Here is a 20,753-nt window from a genome sequence, read left to right on the forward strand (position 1 = left end):
TCAGTCCCTCAACCTTGAGTCGATGTGGTCAGTCCATCAATCTTGAATAGAATACGGCATACATGCGGAGAAGGAGCTTATAAACCGTAGACAGGAGAGGTGCAGCAGTCATAGGTGGTGTCACATTTGTTCAATGTGGAAGTAGGCCGTGCCCAAGAATTAGGCAAGCGAAGAATTCCCAAGTATTAAGATCCCAAGAAGTTGCAGTGTCTGACATGTTTGTAGATGAATGGTTCAGAGAACCGACATGTTGATAAATTAGACACATGTGCAGCTCTTGGGTATCTTTATTGAGGAAACGTTTCGCCACACAGTGGCTTCATCAGTCCATACGAAGGACTGTATGGACTGATGAAGCCACTGTGTGGTGAAACGTTTCCTCAATAAAGATACCCAAGAGCTGCACACGTGTCTAATTTATCAACATGTCGGTTCTCTGAACCATTCATCTACAATAGGTATTCTTATGCATTATATCTACAAGCGCAGTACAACACTTCGGATTTTTTAGGTTATCCTAGGTAATTTTATGTATAATTGTATTTGTGTACCTGTGAGACAGAGAGATAGAGATAGATAGACCCTAAACTTGAGGTTAACATCATTTTTCTCTTAAAAGGGGAGTGTTAATATGACATTACATCAGCGAATCCTTGGTGTTTGCCGCACTGTTTGCTCTAGCTGGCGCTCAATGTAACTGGCGCTCCCACAGGGTACTAAGTGGTCCCATATTTTTTTAAGATGGTGCACACCGAATGTTAAGACCCATTCGATGCTGACCAGGCATCTCAGGCCAAATGTGCCAAATTTGGAGGGAGGAAAAATTAATATATATTTACATTTGGGGCGCTAGCGATAAGAATGCATATATACATTTGAACCGTTTAGGGGTTAGTTGTTCTTAGCACTAGTAGCCATTCTAGTAGCATGTCTTTAGATTTTTTCTATTTGATCTCCAGTTTCAATTTTGTATGGACACCAGATTATGGCTGTCTATTCCAATTTTGGTTTAGGTACATTGTGCATTTTTGGCATTTAACTATCTATGTACCTGAAGGCTATTTTTATATTGTACAATACTGCAGAACAGTTCTTCCATGCAGTGTACGAATTCATTTGGTCTGCCAGAAGTACCAGTATTTTGTTTTTTATAATTACTTCTAGATACCTTTGTCTGACATTTTATATTCCGAATCTCATAATCTACGTTATTCAGGATGTCTGTTATCAGTTTTTCATTGTCATTATGTGGCACTTGTCAACTTTAAATTCCATCTACAGTGGACCCCCGCATAACGATTACCTCCGAATGCGACCAATTATGTAAGTGTATTTATGTAAGTGCGTTTGTACGTGTATGTTTGGGGGTCTGAAATGGACTAATCTACTTCACAATATTCCTTATGGGAATAAATTCGGTCAGTACTGGCACCTGAACATACTTATGGAGTGAAAAAATATTGTTAACCGGGGGTCCACTGTATTTATCACTCCACTCGCCCAAATACTTGTAGGGATTTACAGTAATTTGTATTGATTTTTCAGTCTTTTTGCAAAAATATTTGTATTTGTGCACTAGCTAGAAAAGTATTGGTTAGTCTTGAGAATGGAAATGGTCACCAATCTGTCGATATCATGGAAATAGGAAAAACTTTATAATCAATATATACTTACTCTCAATATCTGTATTCACCTCCAATATTAATCACTCCATTGTGTCTACCTAAGGTTAATATTAAAATCAAAATTGTAATTCTTCCCTACAAAACTTATCAAAGCCATATAGCATGACCTAAGAAAATATTCAATTCTCTTGTATTCATTGTAACTCATCTAGGGACCATATGTACTGCTATTGCCTTGTTAATTTTAAGTTTGCCCAAAATGCATTGCATATAAAGGGACTTTTGGCATGCACACCCAAGTATATTATATTCCTTTGTACAAACATGTATCATGCTGAAATAAAATATTATTATTATTATTGTTCAGTAAATAAACTGAGAAAGACTGCATTTCCATTGCATTCATGAATTTGTTTTTTATTTGCAATATATTGCATATATTTTAGATAATTAATCTGAAGTTAGCATACATAACTTAAGGAGGAAGGGGGAAGGTTTAGAGGTCATTAAAACAGTGCCTGAGTAGGTCTTCCTGAAACTTGACCAGATATATGAAGTCTGACAAAAGCTTAATGTTGCCTGACCAAGGCAAATAAAACTTTTTGATATTTTCAAATTATTTGTATATTTCAAGTGGAATATGGTTACTGAGTGTAGTTTTGCTCTTTGTGCAGCAAAAGATGAATCTAGTATACTTGAGTTTATATTGTACTTTCTTTTTGAAAAGAATTTATGTAATATGAGGGTGAACTGGCCATGAAAGTAGTATGGTGATAATGCTAGTTTAAGTATGATAATATTAGAAACAAAATGTTTATAGCACTTAATATGCAAAAGAACTCATGAAATCATAACAACATGATTGTGAACAAATCACAGAATGGGTGGAGTATCGAACTTGTGGTAAGCAAGATCTAACACTTGCAGGCCAGTGTGGTCCAGTGGCTAACACTGCCTTGTGCATTTTATGACTCGTTAACCACAGGTTCAAGCCCCACCCATACTGTGATCCAAGTGGATGTAGTACTTTGTAAATAAAATAAGGCAATCAGCAGATACAAGTTATTGTGTAATAGTTTAAAGCATCATTTAGTGAGCACTCAAAAAAAGTCAGAAGGCCTAGATAATGGCTGAGAGGAAGCCATAATGCCTCCACAAGGTCCATTGTTGTGTCTTACTCCCAGTCATTACCTAGGCCTCATTTTCTCAAAGAGCTCACTAAATAATACTTCAAGGAATTAGGAAGCAATAACTTGGCTGCTGAAGGCAGGCCCAAAGTTATTTCTTCATAACAGCAATTGATATTTTGACTTATTTGGTAAAGAATTTACTTGGAATGAAAACAGTTTACTAGTGAATGTTAAATTTCTCATATCTTGCCTTATGAAAGCTGAGCTCCTTGCAGATATAAAATTAGATTAGTGTAGTGTCTCGCAAATACTACTATCTTTTTTTTTATTCTGCATTCTCGGCTTTTCCAGTGTTTGGTATTATGAATAATTGCAATTACCAGTTCAGTGTTTAATTATTTTGCCATTTTAATAGAGTATTCATTAAAAAAAAAATGTATAACTTAGGCAACTACATGTCACTTACCATTATCTGTAAATGAAAAATCTTGATTTTTGCATTAGCTATGAAATCTATTAGTGATGATATTTTAAGGATGCCATCTTTTGGTGTGTTACCTACCTATATGCTTTTTTTTTCTTGGTAAAAGTGAACACACAACTATATCTCAGTCTGTCCTTAAAAAGTATAACACACACACACACACACAGTAACTAATTTTTAAAGTTCTCTCTATTCCAGCTGTGAACATGCATTATAAGATAAGACTTGCTTACCAACACTCCTGGTCGGTTGATACTGGGCTGGCTGATTGGAGGCCTGGATAAGTTTGGCCATGGAGCCAGTGGAGCCCGTAGAGAGTGTCGAGGTGGTGGACAGCGAGAGGTGGTTGGGGGTCCGGCCAAGGGTCGCCTTTTTCTTGTCTATGACTTCCTCCTCACCCTCCGATCGCGTTCCCACTTCGTCCTTTCCGCCATCGCTCTTGGTGGTGGAGTCACTGAGTTCGTCTGGTGGTGGGAGAGGACGCGGAGTGAGCTGTAGACCGCAGGTGAGTTCCTTCAGGATAACACTGTTCTTCTTGAATATTTTTTTTTCACACACAGTATGTTACAACGGCCTTGGGCTCACTGAGTCACGGGTCATAATGTCATATTCCCTCCCTGACCCCCACCCTCACTGCTGCCGCCTGGGAGAGGTCGGCGGGCGGGACTCACCCATGCCGTCCGACACGGTCTTGCTACGTGTTCGGAAGTTGTTCTGGTCATGCCCAACCTGCGTCTCGGGCACATTGTCGTAGCTCTCCAAGTTGTCATAATCTATGTTACCTGCTGAATGTCGTTGTAGTGTGGCCGACTGAACTCTGCGGGAGAAAGGGCCACTCAGGGCAGAGTTCACTGACCCTTCAGGGAGGGAAGCTACTTAACTATGATTGTGACGATATATACTCTGTGGCCCACGCAAAATAATTCATTTAAAACTTGATGTTTTTGTAACTACTGTTCACTTTCTTAAATACTGTATAAATGAAAATTTATTGAACCTTAATGCACAGCTATCACCATAATAATAGAAATGCGCTCTTAAAAATAAAATTTAAAGTTACAGCAATTTTAAGTTTAAAGATTACATAAAAGGAAAACAAAAGTAAAGTAATCCTCTTGTAATTTTGGTACTGGAAAGTAGCATATATTAAACATTAAGAATTTAGAGTAACATGGTTATGTAAATATTTTTCCATTTAAAAGTATAAATGAATAATAATGATAATAATGTACAAATAGGCATAAGTTTTATACTCAGTCATTTTTGTATGTAAGAAGAAGTGTAATTTTATCACATCTACCTAATATGAGTATTACCTTTTGCTGGTTAATATATACACTGTATTGAGAGCTGAAGTGAGATATCATTAGTAATGAACTTGTAGAATATAATTATCATTAATACTATTGTATACTGAGGAGCATGAGTGGCTGAAGGCATAAAGCTCTATGTGATACTGCCTAAAACAGAAACATAAAATCACAAGATGACAAAACATAATTTTTTAGACTGACATAGGTGTTTTTTTCTTTGGTGCTGAGCGGGAAGGTTGTAAAGTGTTGGTGTTTCCCTTGCTAGAGAGACTGGAGGATGATGATGAAGGCTTGTTAGCAGGAATGTTCATGTTCCGTACAGATTCACGTATGATTTGTCGGATGGTTTTCAGGAACGCATTGCGGAATTCAGATGTGCTGGGGAGAAAATTAGACATAATTAATGTATCACTTGGTCAATAATTCATACATCATAAATGTGAACAGGTTTCCTGTGAGGAAGAGGGTTAGAATCCTTCCCCTGTAAACCTTGCATGTCATAGGTGACTGAAATGGTGAAGCAAAAATTGAATAGTTCTTTCCCTACAACTGATAAGTGACAAATAATATTAAAAGCAAAAACAATGTTCAAATACCATAAGGAAAGCCATAGAATCTAAAAACAAACTCATTAGCATATTTATTTTTATGCTTTATTAATTTTATTGGACATTATTAATGACTGATAGCTACAAGTAAAAATGTTCTCAATCATTTTAGCCACTGACCCACTGTACATTTATACTGTGTAAGGCTGGTAGCAACATAGCACCTATATACATGCATGGTTAAATACATATTGAATCACTTGCCATTATGTTTAAGTTGAAAAAGCCTTTAAAATCTGAAATATAGAATTCCACAAGATAATTATCTGCATATCCCTCATTGTGTGTATACAGTATATACAGTGGAACCTCGGTACTTGAGCAGCTTCCTACTCAAGCAATTTGGCATTCGAACACTTTGTTCAGTTAGAAAATCGCTCGGTAGTTGAGTGTTTGCTCAGCACTCGACCAAACAAACATGACCTGTTGCTGAGAAGTACATCAGCGAGTTTAGTGACTATGTAGAGGCTGAGGGTTTTATTCCCCAACAAGCGTTCAGTTGTGATGAGACAGGTTTATTTTGCGGAAAAAAAAAAATGTCAAACAACCTATATCACTCGAGAGGAGAAGTCACTGCCAGGACACAAGCCAATGAAGGACAGATTCTTTTGTTGTGCGGGAATGCAAGCGGTGATTTAAGGGGTGACTGATACTCGTATACATCCTGTCATTATTTATCATCCAAATTTGTTCATTTTTGGTGTACTTTAAGAAGCTAAAAATGACATTTGGCAGCAAAAGGCACATAATGACACTGGGAAAAGTTGCTTGGAAACTTTCTATTGATAAAACATGGCTAATCTGATTTTTTGTAAGATTCTTATACAGCCTCTCCTCATTTAGCAACATACAGTACTTGTTAACCAATGACTCGGACTTACGACAGGGTCTCTGACCAGTATGCAGACCTAAATAATGCATATTAGAGATGATTTCCTCTATCCTGTTTATTACAATATACAGTACACTACTGTATAAACATTTACAAATATACCAGAAATATTACAAATGGTGCAAAGATGATATCAAGACAATATCAAAGATGGTTGACACAAACCCACTACCATTATAGTATGCTCCTCACTTAGCAACGAATTCATTAAGTGAGAAGAGGCTGTACTGTAATATGTCTTATCTTCTTTCCCCCCAATTATTATTATAATCAAAAAGAGCGCTAAGCCACAAGGGCTATACAGCGCTGCAGGGCAGGAAGGAAGCGAGGGCATCAGGTGGCAAAAGGGAGGTGGATGAGTAATAGGTTACGGATAATAGTGGAGCAGTGGATGGTGAAAGGGTAAAGGGCAGCAAGAGACTGAGCTAGAAAGGGCTGAGGGGAGTGCGTAAGGTATCATCATCAGAGTTTGTGGAGTAAATCAGTCGTTGTCAAGAAGTCAATGAGAGAGTCAGGATTAAAGGAGGGTCCATCAGCAAGAAGGGAAGGTAAAGAGAGAGTAGTAGAACGAAGACGGCGTTGGAGGTAAATTCTGCGTGCTCGTTGATAGAGAGGGCAGTCTAACAGAATGTGACTAATCGATACAGGAACTTGACACTGCTCACAGAGAGGTACAGGGTGCCTCTCCATGAGATACCCATGAGTAAGACGAGTGTGGCCAATGCGTAGGTGGGAGAGAGTAGTCTCCCAACCTCGGCACTGATGACAAGAAGATGGCCAGTAACCTTCACACCCGTTGTTGCCAACGGGTGTGAAGGTGGGTAGCTATTACAGCAAAATAGTCCGGAAATGGAACACCTCTATATGAAATTGGTAGGTCATGTACTGCTGACCGCGCAGCAGTGTCTGCCTGTTCATTGCCCTGTACGTCAACATGACCAGGGATCCAACAAAAAACAATATCTTTGTGCTTGGTAGAGATATGGCGTAGCCAAAGTTGGATACGGAGAACTAGGGGGTGAGGTGTATCAAATTTCCGTAGAGCACTAAGGGAGTCTGAGACAACCACAAATGATGACACAGGCATAGATGCGATATGAGTAAGAGCTGCAAGAATGGCATACAATTCAGCAGTAAAAATGCTAGCCAAAGATAGTAGATGCCCTCGCACGAAGCTGTCAGGAAACACTGCTGCGAATCCGACGCCGTCAGAAGACTTAGAGCCATCTGTGTACACTGCGATGGCATGAGAATGAATGTGGAAGTGGTCAAGAAAAAGAGAGCGGGAAGCCACCATAGGCAGTTGGGCTTTCGAGCAAGGGAGTGAGAAAGAACAGACCCGAACAGCTGGAACTTCCCAGGGGGGTAGGGAAAAGTGAGATGCTACATGAACATATAAAGGTGGTAACTAAAGGGAAGACAAGAGTGAATGTAGGCGAAGAGAGAAGGGACAGAGGAAACGGCCGGCGAACAAACAAAGAACGTGTACTAATATACTGTTTTTGCAGAGGTGCCCAGATACAATAGTTTAGAAACATATATAAAGATATAAAAAATATCCCTAAAAACTGCCAATATCCCAAACCCCTCCTTTAAAGTGCAGGCATTGTACTTCCCATTTCCAATACTCAAGTCGGCTATATAAAAATAACCGGTTTCCCTGAATCCCTTCACTAAATATTACCCTTTTTTCCTTCATCAATTCTATGGTTAACCTTATCCTTCATAAACCCATCCACTGACATGTCAACTCCCAAATATCTGAAAACATTCACTTCTTCCGTACTCCCTCCCTCCAATGCGATATCCAAATTTTATCTAAATCATCTGATACCCTCATCGCTTTACTCTTATCTGTGTTCACTTTAAACTTGCTACCTTTACACACACTCCCAAACTTGTCCACTAACCTTTGCAACTTTTATTTAGAATCTCCCATAAGCACAGCAAAAAATAACTGTCTACTCCCATTTTGTATTTGATTTCCCATAATTTAATCCCACCCCTCTCCCCAACACCCTAGCATTTACTTCTTTTACAACCCCATCTTTAAATATATTAAACCACCATGGTGACATTACACATCCCTGTCTAAGACCTACTTTTACCAGGAAGTAATCTCCCTCTCTTCTACACGCCCAACCTGAGCCTCACTATCCTCATAAAAACTCTTTACAGCATTTAGTAACTTATACTTGCAACATCTGCCACATTGCTCCTCTATCCACTTTATCATATGCCTTTTCTAAACCCATAAATGCAATGAAAACTTCCCTACCTTTATCTAAATACTGTTCACATATATGCTTCAATGTAAACACTTGATCTACACATCCCTTACCCACTCTAAAGCCGCCTTGCTCATCCAAAATCCTACTCTCTGTCTTACCTCTAGTTCTTTCAGTAATAACCCTACCATACACTTTTCCTGGTATACTCAGTAAACTTATTCCCCTATAATTTTTTTTTCTCCTTTTTCTAAATAGCTCTTGTTCTTCTTTATTTCTTCTATTGTCCATGGGGAAGTGGTAAAGAATCTTTCCTCCGTAAGCCGTGCGTGTCGTATGAGGCGACTAAAATGACGGGAGCAATGGGCTAGTAACCCCTTCTCCTGTAGACATTTACTAAAAAAGAGAAGAAGAAAAACTTTATAAAACTGGGATGCTTGAATGTGCGTGGATGTAGTGCGGATGACAAGAAACAGATGATTGCTGATGTTATGAATGAAAAGAAGTTGGATGTCCTGGCCCTAAGCGAAACAAAGCTGAAGGGGGTAGGGGAGTTTCGGTGGAGGGAAATTAATGGGATTAAATCTGGAGTATCTGAGAGAGTTAGAGCAAAGGAAGGGGTAGCAGTAATGTTGAAGGATCAGTTATGGAACGAGAAAAGAGAATATGAATGTGTAAATTCAAGAATTATGTGGATTAAAGTAAAGGTTGGCTGCGAAGTGGTCATAATAAGCGTGTATGCACCTGGAGAAGAGAGGAATGCAGAGGAGAGAGAGAGATTTTGGGAGATGTTAAGTGAATGTATAGTAGCCTTTGAACCAAGTGAGAGAGTAATTGTGATAGGGGATCTGAATGCTAAAGTAGGAGAAACTTTTAGAGACGGTGTGGTAGGTAAGTTTGGGGTGCCAGGTGTAAATGATAATGGGAGCCCTTTGATTGAACTTTGTATAGAAAGGGGTTTAGTTATAGGTAATACATATTTTAAGAAAAAGAGGATAAATAAGATGTAGGGCGAAATGACAGTAGTTTGTTGGATTATGTATTGGTAGATAAAAGACTGTTGAGTAGACTTCAGGATGTACATGTTTATAAAGGGGCCACAGATATATCAGATCACTTTCTAGTTGTAGCTACACTGAGAGTAAAAGGTAGATGGGATACAAGGAGAATAGAAGCATCAGGGAAGAGAGAGGTGAAGGTTTATAAACTAAAAGAGGAGGCAGTTAGGGTAAGATATAAACAGCTATTGGAGGATAGATGGGCTAATGAGAGCATAGGCAATGGGGTCGAAGAGGTATGGGGTAGGTTTAAAAATGTAATGTTAGAGTGTTCAGCAGAAGTTTGTGGTTACAGGAAAGTGGGTGCGGGAGGGAAGAGGAGCGATTGGTGGAATGATGATGTAAAGAAAGTAGTAAGGGAGAAAAAGTTAGCATATGAGAAGTTTTTACAAAGTAGAAGTGATGCAAGGAGGGAAGAGTATATGGAGAAAAAGAGAGATTAAGAGAGTGGTGAAGCAATGTAAAAAGAGAGCAAATAAGAGAGTGGGTGAGATGTTATCAACAAATTTTGTTGAAAATAAGAAAAAGTTTTGGAGTGAGATTAACAAGTTAAGGAAGCCTAGAGAACAAATGGATTTGTCAGTTAAAAATAGGAGAGGAGAGTTATTACATGGAGAGTTAGAGGTATTGGGAAGATGGAGGGAATATTTTGAGGAATTGCTAAATGTTGATGAAGATAGGGAAGCTGTGATTTTGTGTATAGGGCAAGGAGGAATACCATCTTGTAGGAGTGAGGAAGAGCCAGTTGTGTGGGGGAAGTTCGTGAGGCAGTAGGTAAAACGAAAGGGGGTAAGGCAGCCAGGATTGATGGGATAAAGATAGAAATGTTAAAAGCAGGTAGGGATATAGTTTTGGAGTGGTTGATGCAATTATTTAATAAATGCATGGAAGAGGGTAAGGTACCTAGGGATTGGCAGAGAGCATGCATAGTTCCTTTGTATAAAGGCAAAGGGGACAAAAGAGAGTGCAAAAATTATAGGGGGATAAGTCTGTTGAGTATACCTGGTAAAGTGTATGGTAGAGTTATTATTGAAAGAATTAAGAGTAAGACGGAGAATAGGATAGCAGATGAACAAGGAGGCTTTAGGAAAGGTAGGGGGTGTGTGGACCAGGTGTTTACAGTGAAACATATAAGTGAACAGTATTTAGATAAGGCTAAAGAGGTCTTTGTGGCATTTATGGATTTAAAAAAGGCATATGACAGGGTGGATAGGGGGGCAATGTGACAGATGTTGCAGGTGTATGGTGTAGGAGGTAGGTTACTGAAAGCAGTGAAGAGTTTTTACGAGGATAGTGAGGCTCAAGTTAGAGTATGTAGGAAAGAGGGAAATTATTTCCCAGTAAAAGTAGACCTTAGACAAGGATATGTGATGTCACCGTGGTTGTTTAATATATTTATAGATGGGGTTGTAAGAGAAGTAAATGCGAGGGTCTTGGCAAGAGGCATGGAGTTAAAAGATAAAGAATCACACATAAAGTGGGAGTTGTCAGTTGCTCTTTGCTGATGACACTGTGCTCTTGGGAGATTCTGAAGAGAAGTTGCAGAGATTGGTGGATGAATTTGGTAGGGTGTGCAAAAGAAGAAAATTAAAAGTGAATACAGGAAAGAGTAAGTTTATGAGGATAACAAAAAGATTAGGTGATGAAAGATTGGATATCAGATTGGAGGGAGAGAGTATGGAGGAGGTGAATGTATTCAGATATTTGGGAGTGGATGTGTCAGCGGATGGGTCTATGAAAGATGAGGTGAATCATAGAATTGATGAGGGGAAAAGGGTGAGCAGTGCACTTAGGAGTCTGTGGAGACAAAGAACTTTGTCCTTAGAGGCAAAGAGGGGAATGTATGAGAGTATAGTTTTACCAACGCTCTTATATGGGTGTGAAGCATGGGTGATGAATGTTGCAGCGAGGAGAAGGCTGGAGGCAGTGGAGATGTCATGTCTGAGGGCAATGTGTGGTGTGAATATAATGCAGAGAATTCGTAGTTTGGAAGTTAGGAGGAGGTGCGGGATTACCAAAACAGTTGTCCAGAGGGCTGAGGAAGGTTGTTGAGGTGGTTCGGACACGTAGAGAGAATGGAGCGAAACAGAGTGACTTCAAGAGTGTATCAGTCTGTAGTGGAAGGAAGGCGGGGTTGGGGTCGGCCTAGGAAAGGTTGGAGGGAGGGGGTAAAGGAGGTTTTGTGTGCGAGGGGCTTGGACTTCCAGCAGGCATGCGTGAGCGTGTTTGATAGGAGTGAATAGAGACAAATGGTTTTTAATACTTGACGTGCTGTTGGAGTGTGAGCAAAGTAACATTTATGAAGGGGTTCAGGGAAACCGGCAGGCCAGACTTGAGTCCTGGAGATGGGAAGTACAGTGTCTGCACTCTGAAGGAGGGGTGTTAATGTTGCAGTTTAAAAACTGTAGTGTAAAGCACCCTTCTGGCAAGACAGTGATGGAGTGAATGATGGTGAAAGTTTTTCTTTTTCGGACCACCCTGCCTTGGTGGGAATCGGCCAGTGTGATAATAAAAAAAATAATTTTTACAATCTCTTTTGTCCTCCTTCCCTTTATATAAAGAAACTATACAAGCTCTCTGCCAATCCCTAGGTACCTTCCCTCTTTCATACATTTATTAAGCAAAAATACCACCCACTCCAACACTATATCTCTCCCTGCTTTTAACATTTCTGTCATGATCCAGTCAGTTCCAGCTGTTTTACCCCGTTTCATTCTATGTAATGCCTCACACACTTCCTCCACACTCGCATCCTGCTCTTCTTCACTCCTAAAAGATGTTATACCTCCCTGATCAGTGCATGAAATTACTGCCTCCCTTCATCGACATCTAAAAGTTCCTCAAAATATTCCCACCATCTACCCAATACCTCCAGCTCCCCATCTACTAACTCCCCTATTGTTTTTAACTGACAAATCCATTTGTTCCCTAGGCTTTCTTAACTTGTTTATCTCACTCCAAAATTTTTTCTTACTTTCATCAAAATTTCTTGACAGTGCCTCTCCCGCTCTATCATCTGCTCTCCTTTTTGCACTCTCTCACTACTCTTCACCTTTTACTCTCCATATATTCTACTCTTCTTATAACACTTCTGCTCTGTAAATACCTCTCATAAGCTACCTTTTTCTCTTTTATCACATCCTTTACTTCTTCATTCCACCTATCACTCCTCTTTCCTCCTGCACCCACCCTCCTATAGCCCAATGGAAATAAGTCAATCTGTCTGACTTTTTTGGGTTATCCTAGGTTCTCCACACATATGCTGCTATGTATGATAATTCTATTTAACTGTATTTGTGTATACCTGAATAAACTTACTTACAAACTTCTGCCCCACATTCTAATACTGCATTTTTAAAATTATTCCAACCCTCTTCAACCCCCCCACTACTCATCCTTGCACCAGCCCACCTTTCTGCCAAGAAGTTGCTTATACCTCACCCTAACTTCCTCCTCCCTTAGTTTATACACTTTCACCTCTCTCTTACTTGTTGCCATTTTCCTTTTGTCCCATCTACCTCTTACTCAAACTGTAGCTACGACTAAATAATGATCTGATATATCAGTTGTCCCCTCTATAAACATGTACATCCTGAAGCCTACCCATCAACATTTTATCCACCAATACATAATCTAACAAACTACTTTCATTATCATACCTTGTATACTTATTTATTCTCTTTCATAAAATATGTATTATTACCAAACCTCTTTCTGCACATAGCTCAATTAACCCTTTCAGGGTCCAAACCGTAGACCTACGCCATGAGCTCAGCTCACTCTGATAAGCTGTGAGTGGTAAATTTGGGCCTAGATATGAGAGAATACATCTATGTGGTATGTGTGTACCACATAAAACAAATCCTGCAGCACATGGTGTATAATGAGAGAAAAAACTGAAACCGTGATTTTCGATTAAAGCAGCAACTTTGCAGTGTTTTTTCGTATGTTTTTTAATGTTGTATTTGTGATTTCTTGGTCTCATTTGATAGAATGAAAGACATATTACAGAAATGGAGATGATTTTGATTGGTTTTAGCACTGGAAATGGCTTGAAACTGAGCTCAAAGTAGCGGAAATGTTAAATTTTTGCCGATGTTCAAGAGTAAACAAACAACCTCACTCATCTAATACACATCAGCTGGTGGGTCTAATATACATTCACAAATGTGTTGATGATATTTATACAATTATTACAATATTGTATAACAGCAAATCTTCTATTTTTTGGTTTGAATAAAAATTCATTATGTGAATAAAAAATCAAAATGGAATTCATTTGTAAAGCCTCAAAACATAACAAATGAACAGAGGAAATGTTAGTTTAATGCCAGGAGTACCTACATTGTTTTTTCTGGACCCTGTTTTGAAATTGGAATATTTTAAACTTTGTGTTAAATTGCCCAAATTACCAATTTCCGATCACTTTATTTTGTAGTTGAAACAGTTGACTTGGTGATTTCTTGTGCTCAATCGATAGAATAGAAGTAATACTAGTGAAATAGCTAAGAATTTGGTTGACTGGAATAATGTAATTGGCCTAAAATGGGAGTCAAAGTCAGCAAAATCGCCAATTTGTAAATATCGCTGACACATCAAAATTCGCGAGAGCATAATTTCGTCAGTTTTCCATCAAATTTCGTACTTTTTGTTTTATTACTTTCAGAAGAAGATTCTCTACCATTTCATAAGAAAAAATAACAAATTTTTTTTTTTTTAATTCTTGGACCCTGGTGCGCACTTTGAAATTTGGCCTCTGGACCCTGAAAGGGTTAAAGGCTCCCCATTTTTATTTATCCCTGGCACCCCAGATTTACCTACTACTCTCTCCACAATGTTTTTACCCACTTTATCATTGAAATTCCCAACCACAAGTACTCTCACACTTGGTTCAAAACTTCCCCATGCACTCACGAAACATTTCCCAAAATATCTCTCTCTCTCTACAAAATATTTGGGAAAAGTTGCTCCATTTTTTAGCTTTTTGTTAAGATAAACGTGATCTAAGTGTGTTTGCCCTTATGTAAACACTGTTTTCTCTGGTGTTATAAACCAGGATACAAATGAGAGAATGTATCTATCCTATCCCAGAGAGGCGGCTGGCCTGCCTCCGCCTCTCCATATAATATGCCTTTTGTTATTAATTTTGGCGTCTTTATTGTGCTCCTAGGTTATCTATTGTGTTTCTGATATCAAGTTGGAATAAATGTGATAGATAACCTTTACTACTCATATTAGCATAATTACACATTTTATTCGTGCCACCGCTAGTACGTATCCAGCTATCAAGACGACTCGTAAGATACTGAATGCTCCTTCTGCTGGCCCTGTATTAGAAAAAAAAAAATTAAAAGAGAAAAAATCAGAAAATTTGCTACATATTCAGGTGTATAATATGCGCCGTGTCATCACAATAAATTTTTGTAAAATGACTATAATTCATTGTACAAACATGATATTTGCACGAAAATGTTGCCAGATCGTTAAGATATTTTCTGTAAGCTTAACTCATTTTTTTGTATATTTCGAATTTTTTAACGTGTGCTGCAGGCATGTGCGGAGTGTCAGCTACCCCTTAAAAATGAAGCCTTAGTCTATTGCTTGGATAGACAAGCACTGTGTTTAGTTTTTTCTTTTTAGATTTATGCATGCTAGGCTTGTAAACTTCATGTTAAAATGCTTTTGTAAGTGTATTTCTGGGAGTCTAAAAAGGACTTATCTAATTTACATTATTTGTTAGGTACTTGAACAGATCACTCAAACAGCCTTCTGGAGCGAATTAAGTTTGAGTACTGAGGTACTACTGTACTCAACCTTAATGAATTGTTTTTCTTCATTTTTGTTAAATACTTTTTTTATCAGCTTCACAGTTAAATACAAACTTTGCAAGGAATTTGTAAATGGTTTTTCTTCTGTTATGGCTTCTATTGTTGTCCACATTCAAATGAGGTTTAAACTTCACTTCATTTGACAAAAAGCACATGAATTATCTCTTGGTACCAATCTACAATTATGGAATTATCATACAGTTCTCCAACAATATAAATTACATGGTGACGTAAACACAAATTGAATGGAACTGTCATAAATATGTAGACGTACTCAAGAAATGGAATGTATACCAAATGTACAGAAGTACACACCCAAATGGAGCAAAACAAAAAATATCTTTAAACTCACAGTATCATAGGATGCTATCTTTGCACAGTTGAAGGACAGAGGATGAAAAATAACAAACCGAAAAGTTGGTAAACACCACAAAATGCATGATAGAACACAAGAGACCATAAATAGGGGATTTGTGGCACATACAGCTGAGTAAAAACAAGTTAGTTTTATCTGCCATCTTTCATAGTTATTACTCTTACATCCATTATGTGTATTAACCCATATTTATTTATTATTTTGTCTTTTATAAAGTCTGGAACTTTTTTTTTCAACAAAACAGCCATATCCCACCGAGGCAGGGTGACCTAAAAAGAAAAACAAAAGTTTTTCTTTTTAAATTTAGTAATGTATACAGGAGAAGGGGGTTACTAGCCCTTTGCTCCTAGCATTTTAGTCACCTCTTATAACACTCATGGCTTACGAAGGAAGAATTCTGTTCCACTTCCCCATGGAGACTGGAACTTTATATAATTTTTTTAATTAATGGTATCTGCAGTATATTTTTTTTACCACTGTGCTCACAGTCTCAAGGCAATCATTCCTATTCATGTTACTCATACTGCAATTTTCCCAGCATATTAGAGCAAGGTCATTATTCAATTTAAAATACCCTTGCAATAATGTGTGTGTAAGTCAGAATTTGATGTTTGAAACAGTTACTTTTTGCCAATAACATGCAATAAGCATGCCTCGGGCAAGACAGTTATGGAGTGAATGATGGAAGTTTTTCTTTTTTGGGCCATCCTGCCTTGGTGGGAAATGGCCAATGTGTTAATAAAAAAAATAAAATGTAAAAGAAGGAAATTAATAGTAAACACAGAAAAGAGCAAGGTGATGATAATATCAAAAAATATAGGCAATGAGACTGGATATTGGATTTGAGGAAGTAGGCTGGTCTAGGTAATAGGTTGGTAGACAGCAACCACTCAGGGAAGTACTACCATCCTGCCAAGTGAGTGTAAAACTGAAACCTGCAATTGTTTTACATGATGGTAGGATTGCTGGTGTCTTTTTTTCTGTCTCATAAACATGCAAAATTTCAGTTACATCTTGCTACTTGTACAGTACATATATGTACTTACACTTAAGTCACACTTTACATGCACGTACAAGCATATATATGCACAGCCCTCTGGGTTTTCTATTTTCTTACTAGTTCTTGTTTATTTCCTCTTATCTCCTTGGGGAAGTGGAAAATAATTTTTCCTCTGTATACCATGTGTGTCATAAGAGGCGACTTAAATGCCGGGAGCAAGGGGCTAGTAACCCCTTCTCCTGTATACATTACTGAATTTAAAAAGAGAAACTTTTGTTTTTCTTTTTAGGTCACTCTGCCTCAGTGGGATATGGCTTGTATGTTGAAAAAAAAAAAATGAGGGAGTCTGAAGAAAGTAAATGTGTTCAATCATTTGGGAGTGTACTTGTCGTCAGATGGTTCCATGAGAAATGAGGTGAACCACAGAACAGATAAAAGATAAATATTTTATTTCTTTGTAAAGGTTGCAATGTATAATTACGATTTTGATTTTCTAAGTACCAAGAGAGCCACTATCATGCCGGGGTAAAAAGGAGGGTGGTGCATTGAGGCATCTGTGGAGACAAAGAACTTTGTCCATGGAGGAAGAAAGGGTATCAACACTGTTGTATGGGTGTGAGGCATGGCTTTGGAACGTTTGCAGCAAGTAGGTTGGATTCAGTAGAGCTGAGTTTGAGGGCAATGTGGTGTGAATATTATGAAGAAGCAGAGTTTGGAAATTAGGGAGTGTGGAGTTAGAGGGCCAAGGAGAAGTTGTTGAGGTGGTTTGGACATCGAGAGGATGGAGAAATATAGGATGGCTAGGAGGGTGGGTTATCCTAGGAAAGGTTGGAAGGGGTAAAGGAGGTTTTAAGTGCTAGGGATTCAGACACAAAGCAGGTTTATGTGAACATGTTAGATAGGAGTGGAGGCAAGTGGTTTTTATGATTTGATGTACTATTGGAGTGTGAGCAAGGGATTCAAGGAAACTGGTTAGCTGAACTTGAGTCCTAGAGGTAAGAAGTACAATGCCTGCATGCTGGTGAGGTGGAGATGTTGCAGTTTGGAGGGGCTTTTGACCTGTGATGTTGGTACCCTTCTAGCAAGACAGTGATTGAACGAGTGATGGTGAATGTTTTTTTTTTTTTGTGGCATCACCCTACTCCATTGGCAGACAGCTGGTTTTAAAAAAATGAATAATAAAAAAATATAGTATCATTCTAATAGTTTGCTTACATGTATAGCTACTGCTCATCTGAATTAATTCACTGGATTTTCTCAGTAAATAGTGTTTGCTGCATTTTGCTTTTGTCATAATGGCTTTTCCACCAAAGTAGGGTGAATAAGAGGAAACTGTTAGACAATAGCTGTCTTAAATTGAAATCAGCAAGCAAGATATGTTGGGTTAGGTTTCCATAACAGTGTATGAAGTTTTTGATTTTCACTACCTGATTTTTATCATGCTGAGAATATATACCTGGGGTTATATTCAAGAACAAAGACTTGATAATCCTTACAGAGTAATCTAACCTTGAATAAGATGTGTGTGACCACAAGATAGTAATTTAGACAGCTTTCTTATAACCTACTGGTCAAACTAGACATTGCCAGCAATCTCACAAGTTATGAATTAGGACTAGGAAATACTTGGATAAGAGTAAGTGCCTGCAAGAATGGAAGAATGGAATATCCCAAACTGCTGAATGTACAGTAAAATCTACAAGTTCATAGACCTTCACATCACAATGTCTAGCCATCCAGCAAATGATGGTTGTTTTCTATTTACTGAAGATGTGAAAATGATGATAATGGATAAAAGGAAGCAAAGTTCTAGATTACATATAATACATTTGAGAATATCTAAGACTACACCAAATGATAAGGACAAAACAGTAATATGGATTACAGCAGTGAGAAAGGCATATAATTCTGGTACAGTAGTTGCCCTTGGCTAATGCTGTTAGGAAAAACAGCAGTATATACTACTCTGGCAGAGGATTTGAAGTGGAATCCTCAGTGTGCACAACAATAGCATTAATATGTGATTGAAAAGTATAAAGCAGAGAAGAGATTCATTGGATAAAGGAAATATTGAGGGAGGGACAGACTTGGATCACAGTAATGTCCCAAGATAGATGTAAAGCACAAAGACAAGGTAGATGAAAGTACCTCACATCTGTGAGTTATTGAAAGGTCACAGGAACATGAAATTAAAATAAGAGAGATAAGAAGGGGTGCTGGACTTCATGATTAAAATATTTCCAGCCAAAAGTAACACCTGATCTCCACAGCTTACTTTATATAAAACTGGGATGACATAAAACAGTAGTCTACCTATTGTTTCCCCAGGAAGAATAAATAACAGGAGAATTCAGACACCCTGCTTTGAGAGAGGCTTGTGATATTGTCACTATAAACTAAAGTCAGAGATTCGAAAACAAAAAAGCATACTGTGATCTCGAATGGAAAGGCACAATGCCGTGACTAGAACAATAAACAAATAATCCTGCATATAGAATGAAACTTGTGATGTTTTGGTCTTATGTGGACCATTAACTAGTCACACAGAAGCACCTGTGTGCAACTAGTTAATTGTAAAATTCAGACCAAAATGGCGTCATAAGTTTCATTCTTCAATGTGTGGGTTATTTGTGTATGCTGTGATTTATTGTTACTCCACCCTAGTTTCAGTATGCACTGAAAACCTAATAAAAACAAAATCATTAATAACATTTATAAATTTCTGTTTACATTAAAGTTTTATCACTGATGTCATCATTGCTTAGTTCATCTTAAGTTAATTTTAAGCCAGCCCGTAATGCTATGCATAGTATAAGTGGCTTTGGCATGCTGCTCTTATCTGTATTTTTTGTACCTCTGTATGTGTGCTCAAATTTTTAAATAAATAAATAAATAAATAAATAAACATGCACAATCTCTGACATAGCTTCAGTTTCATACTTATCTATTTGATATCCCATGTGTTTGAATATCTATTGAAATTCTAAGCAAATTAAAGGACCAAGGATAATGAATAATTAAAGAAATGAGCCAAAGGATTTCACCAGTCTTGCTCAATTTAAAACTAAGCTAAAGCAGACCGTTCAAGTCTAAATATTTTAGTCAAATCGCTTGCGCAACCTTCTCCCTCCCTCTCTCTCTCTCTTTTTGTTTATTTGTATTAGCTTCCCTATATGAGTAGTATCTCTTCAATATTCTTAACTGAATTTTGATACTTAAATTAATCATTATCTCTAGTTAGTTATTAACTCTTAAACTGTCCAACCAGATCTATATTCACATGCGTAGTGCTCCAAAAGTAGATCTACATTTTTTACATATTTTCAAATGTAACAAAAAAAAAAAATGTAGATCAAAGTTTTTTACACGTTTTCAAAAGTAAAAGACAGAAGATCTACGTTTTTTTACATACTTTCAAATGTTGAAAAAACGTAGATCTACGTTTGGACAGTTTAAGGGTTAACCCTTTCAGGGTTGAGAGGCCAAATTTCAAAGTGCGCACCAGGGTCCGAGAATTTTCAAAAAATAATTTTGTTTTTTTTTCTTATGAAATGGTAGAGAATCTTTTTCTGAAGGTAATAAAGCAAAAAGTACGAAATTTGATGGAAAATTGACGAAATTATGCTCTCGCAAATTTTGATGTGTCAGCGATATTTACGCATTGGCGATTTTGCCGACTTTGACTCCCATTTTAGGCCAATTACATTATTCCAGTTGAACAAATTCTTAGCTATTTCACTAGCATTACTTCTCTTCTATTGACTGAACACAAGAAATCGCCAAGTCAACTGTTTCAACTACAAAATAAAGTGATCGGAATTTGGTAATTTGGCCAATTTAATGCAAAGTTCAAAATATTCTAATTTCAAAATAGGGTCCCAAATAAACAATGCAGGCATTCCTGGCACTAAACTAGCATTTCCTCTGTTCATTAGTTACGCTTTCAGGCTTTACAAATGAATTCCATTTTGATTTTTTATTCACATAATGAATTTTTATTCAAACCAAAAAATAGAAGATTTACTGTTATGCAATATTGTAATAATTGTATAAATAATATCAGCACATTTGTAAATGTATATTAGACCCACCACCTGGCGTGTATTAGACGTATGAGGTCATTTGTTTACTCTTGAGCATCAGTAAAAATTTAACATTTCTGCTACTTTGAGTTCAGTTTCATACGATTTCCATTACTAAAACCAATCAAA

The 20,753-nt window shown here is 37.7% G+C and overlaps 1 protein-coding gene across 24 annotated transcripts in view; it reads right to left on the minus strand.

The window, feature by feature from the left end:
• The window catches only part of sif (still life), a 1,051,963-nt gene that overhangs the window by 76,345 nt on the left and 954,865 nt on the right, over positions 1-20,753 (minus strand). For 23 of the 24 annotated variants that reach the window (XM_070097567.1, XM_070097564.1, XM_070097583.1 and 20 more), the window contains 3 exons: positions 4,754-4,930; positions 3,911-4,056; positions 3,473-3,703 (listed from right to left, as the gene is read on the minus strand). In XM_070097567.1, coding sequence (XP_069953668.1) covers positions 3,473-3,703; positions 3,911-4,056; positions 4,754-4,930 — 554 coding nt within the window. Of the gene's footprint in view, positions 1-3,472; positions 3,704-3,910; positions 4,057-4,753; positions 4,931-20,753 lie in introns of those variants that run through there. The other variant, XM_070097581.1, reaches the window with a different exon arrangement.

This window comes from Cherax quadricarinatus, chromosome 58 (assembly GCF_038502225.1).
Source record: "Cherax quadricarinatus isolate ZL_2023a chromosome 58, ASM3850222v1, whole genome shotgun sequence".
NCBI lineage: Eukaryota > Metazoa > Arthropoda > Malacostraca > Decapoda > Parastacidae > Cherax > Cherax quadricarinatus.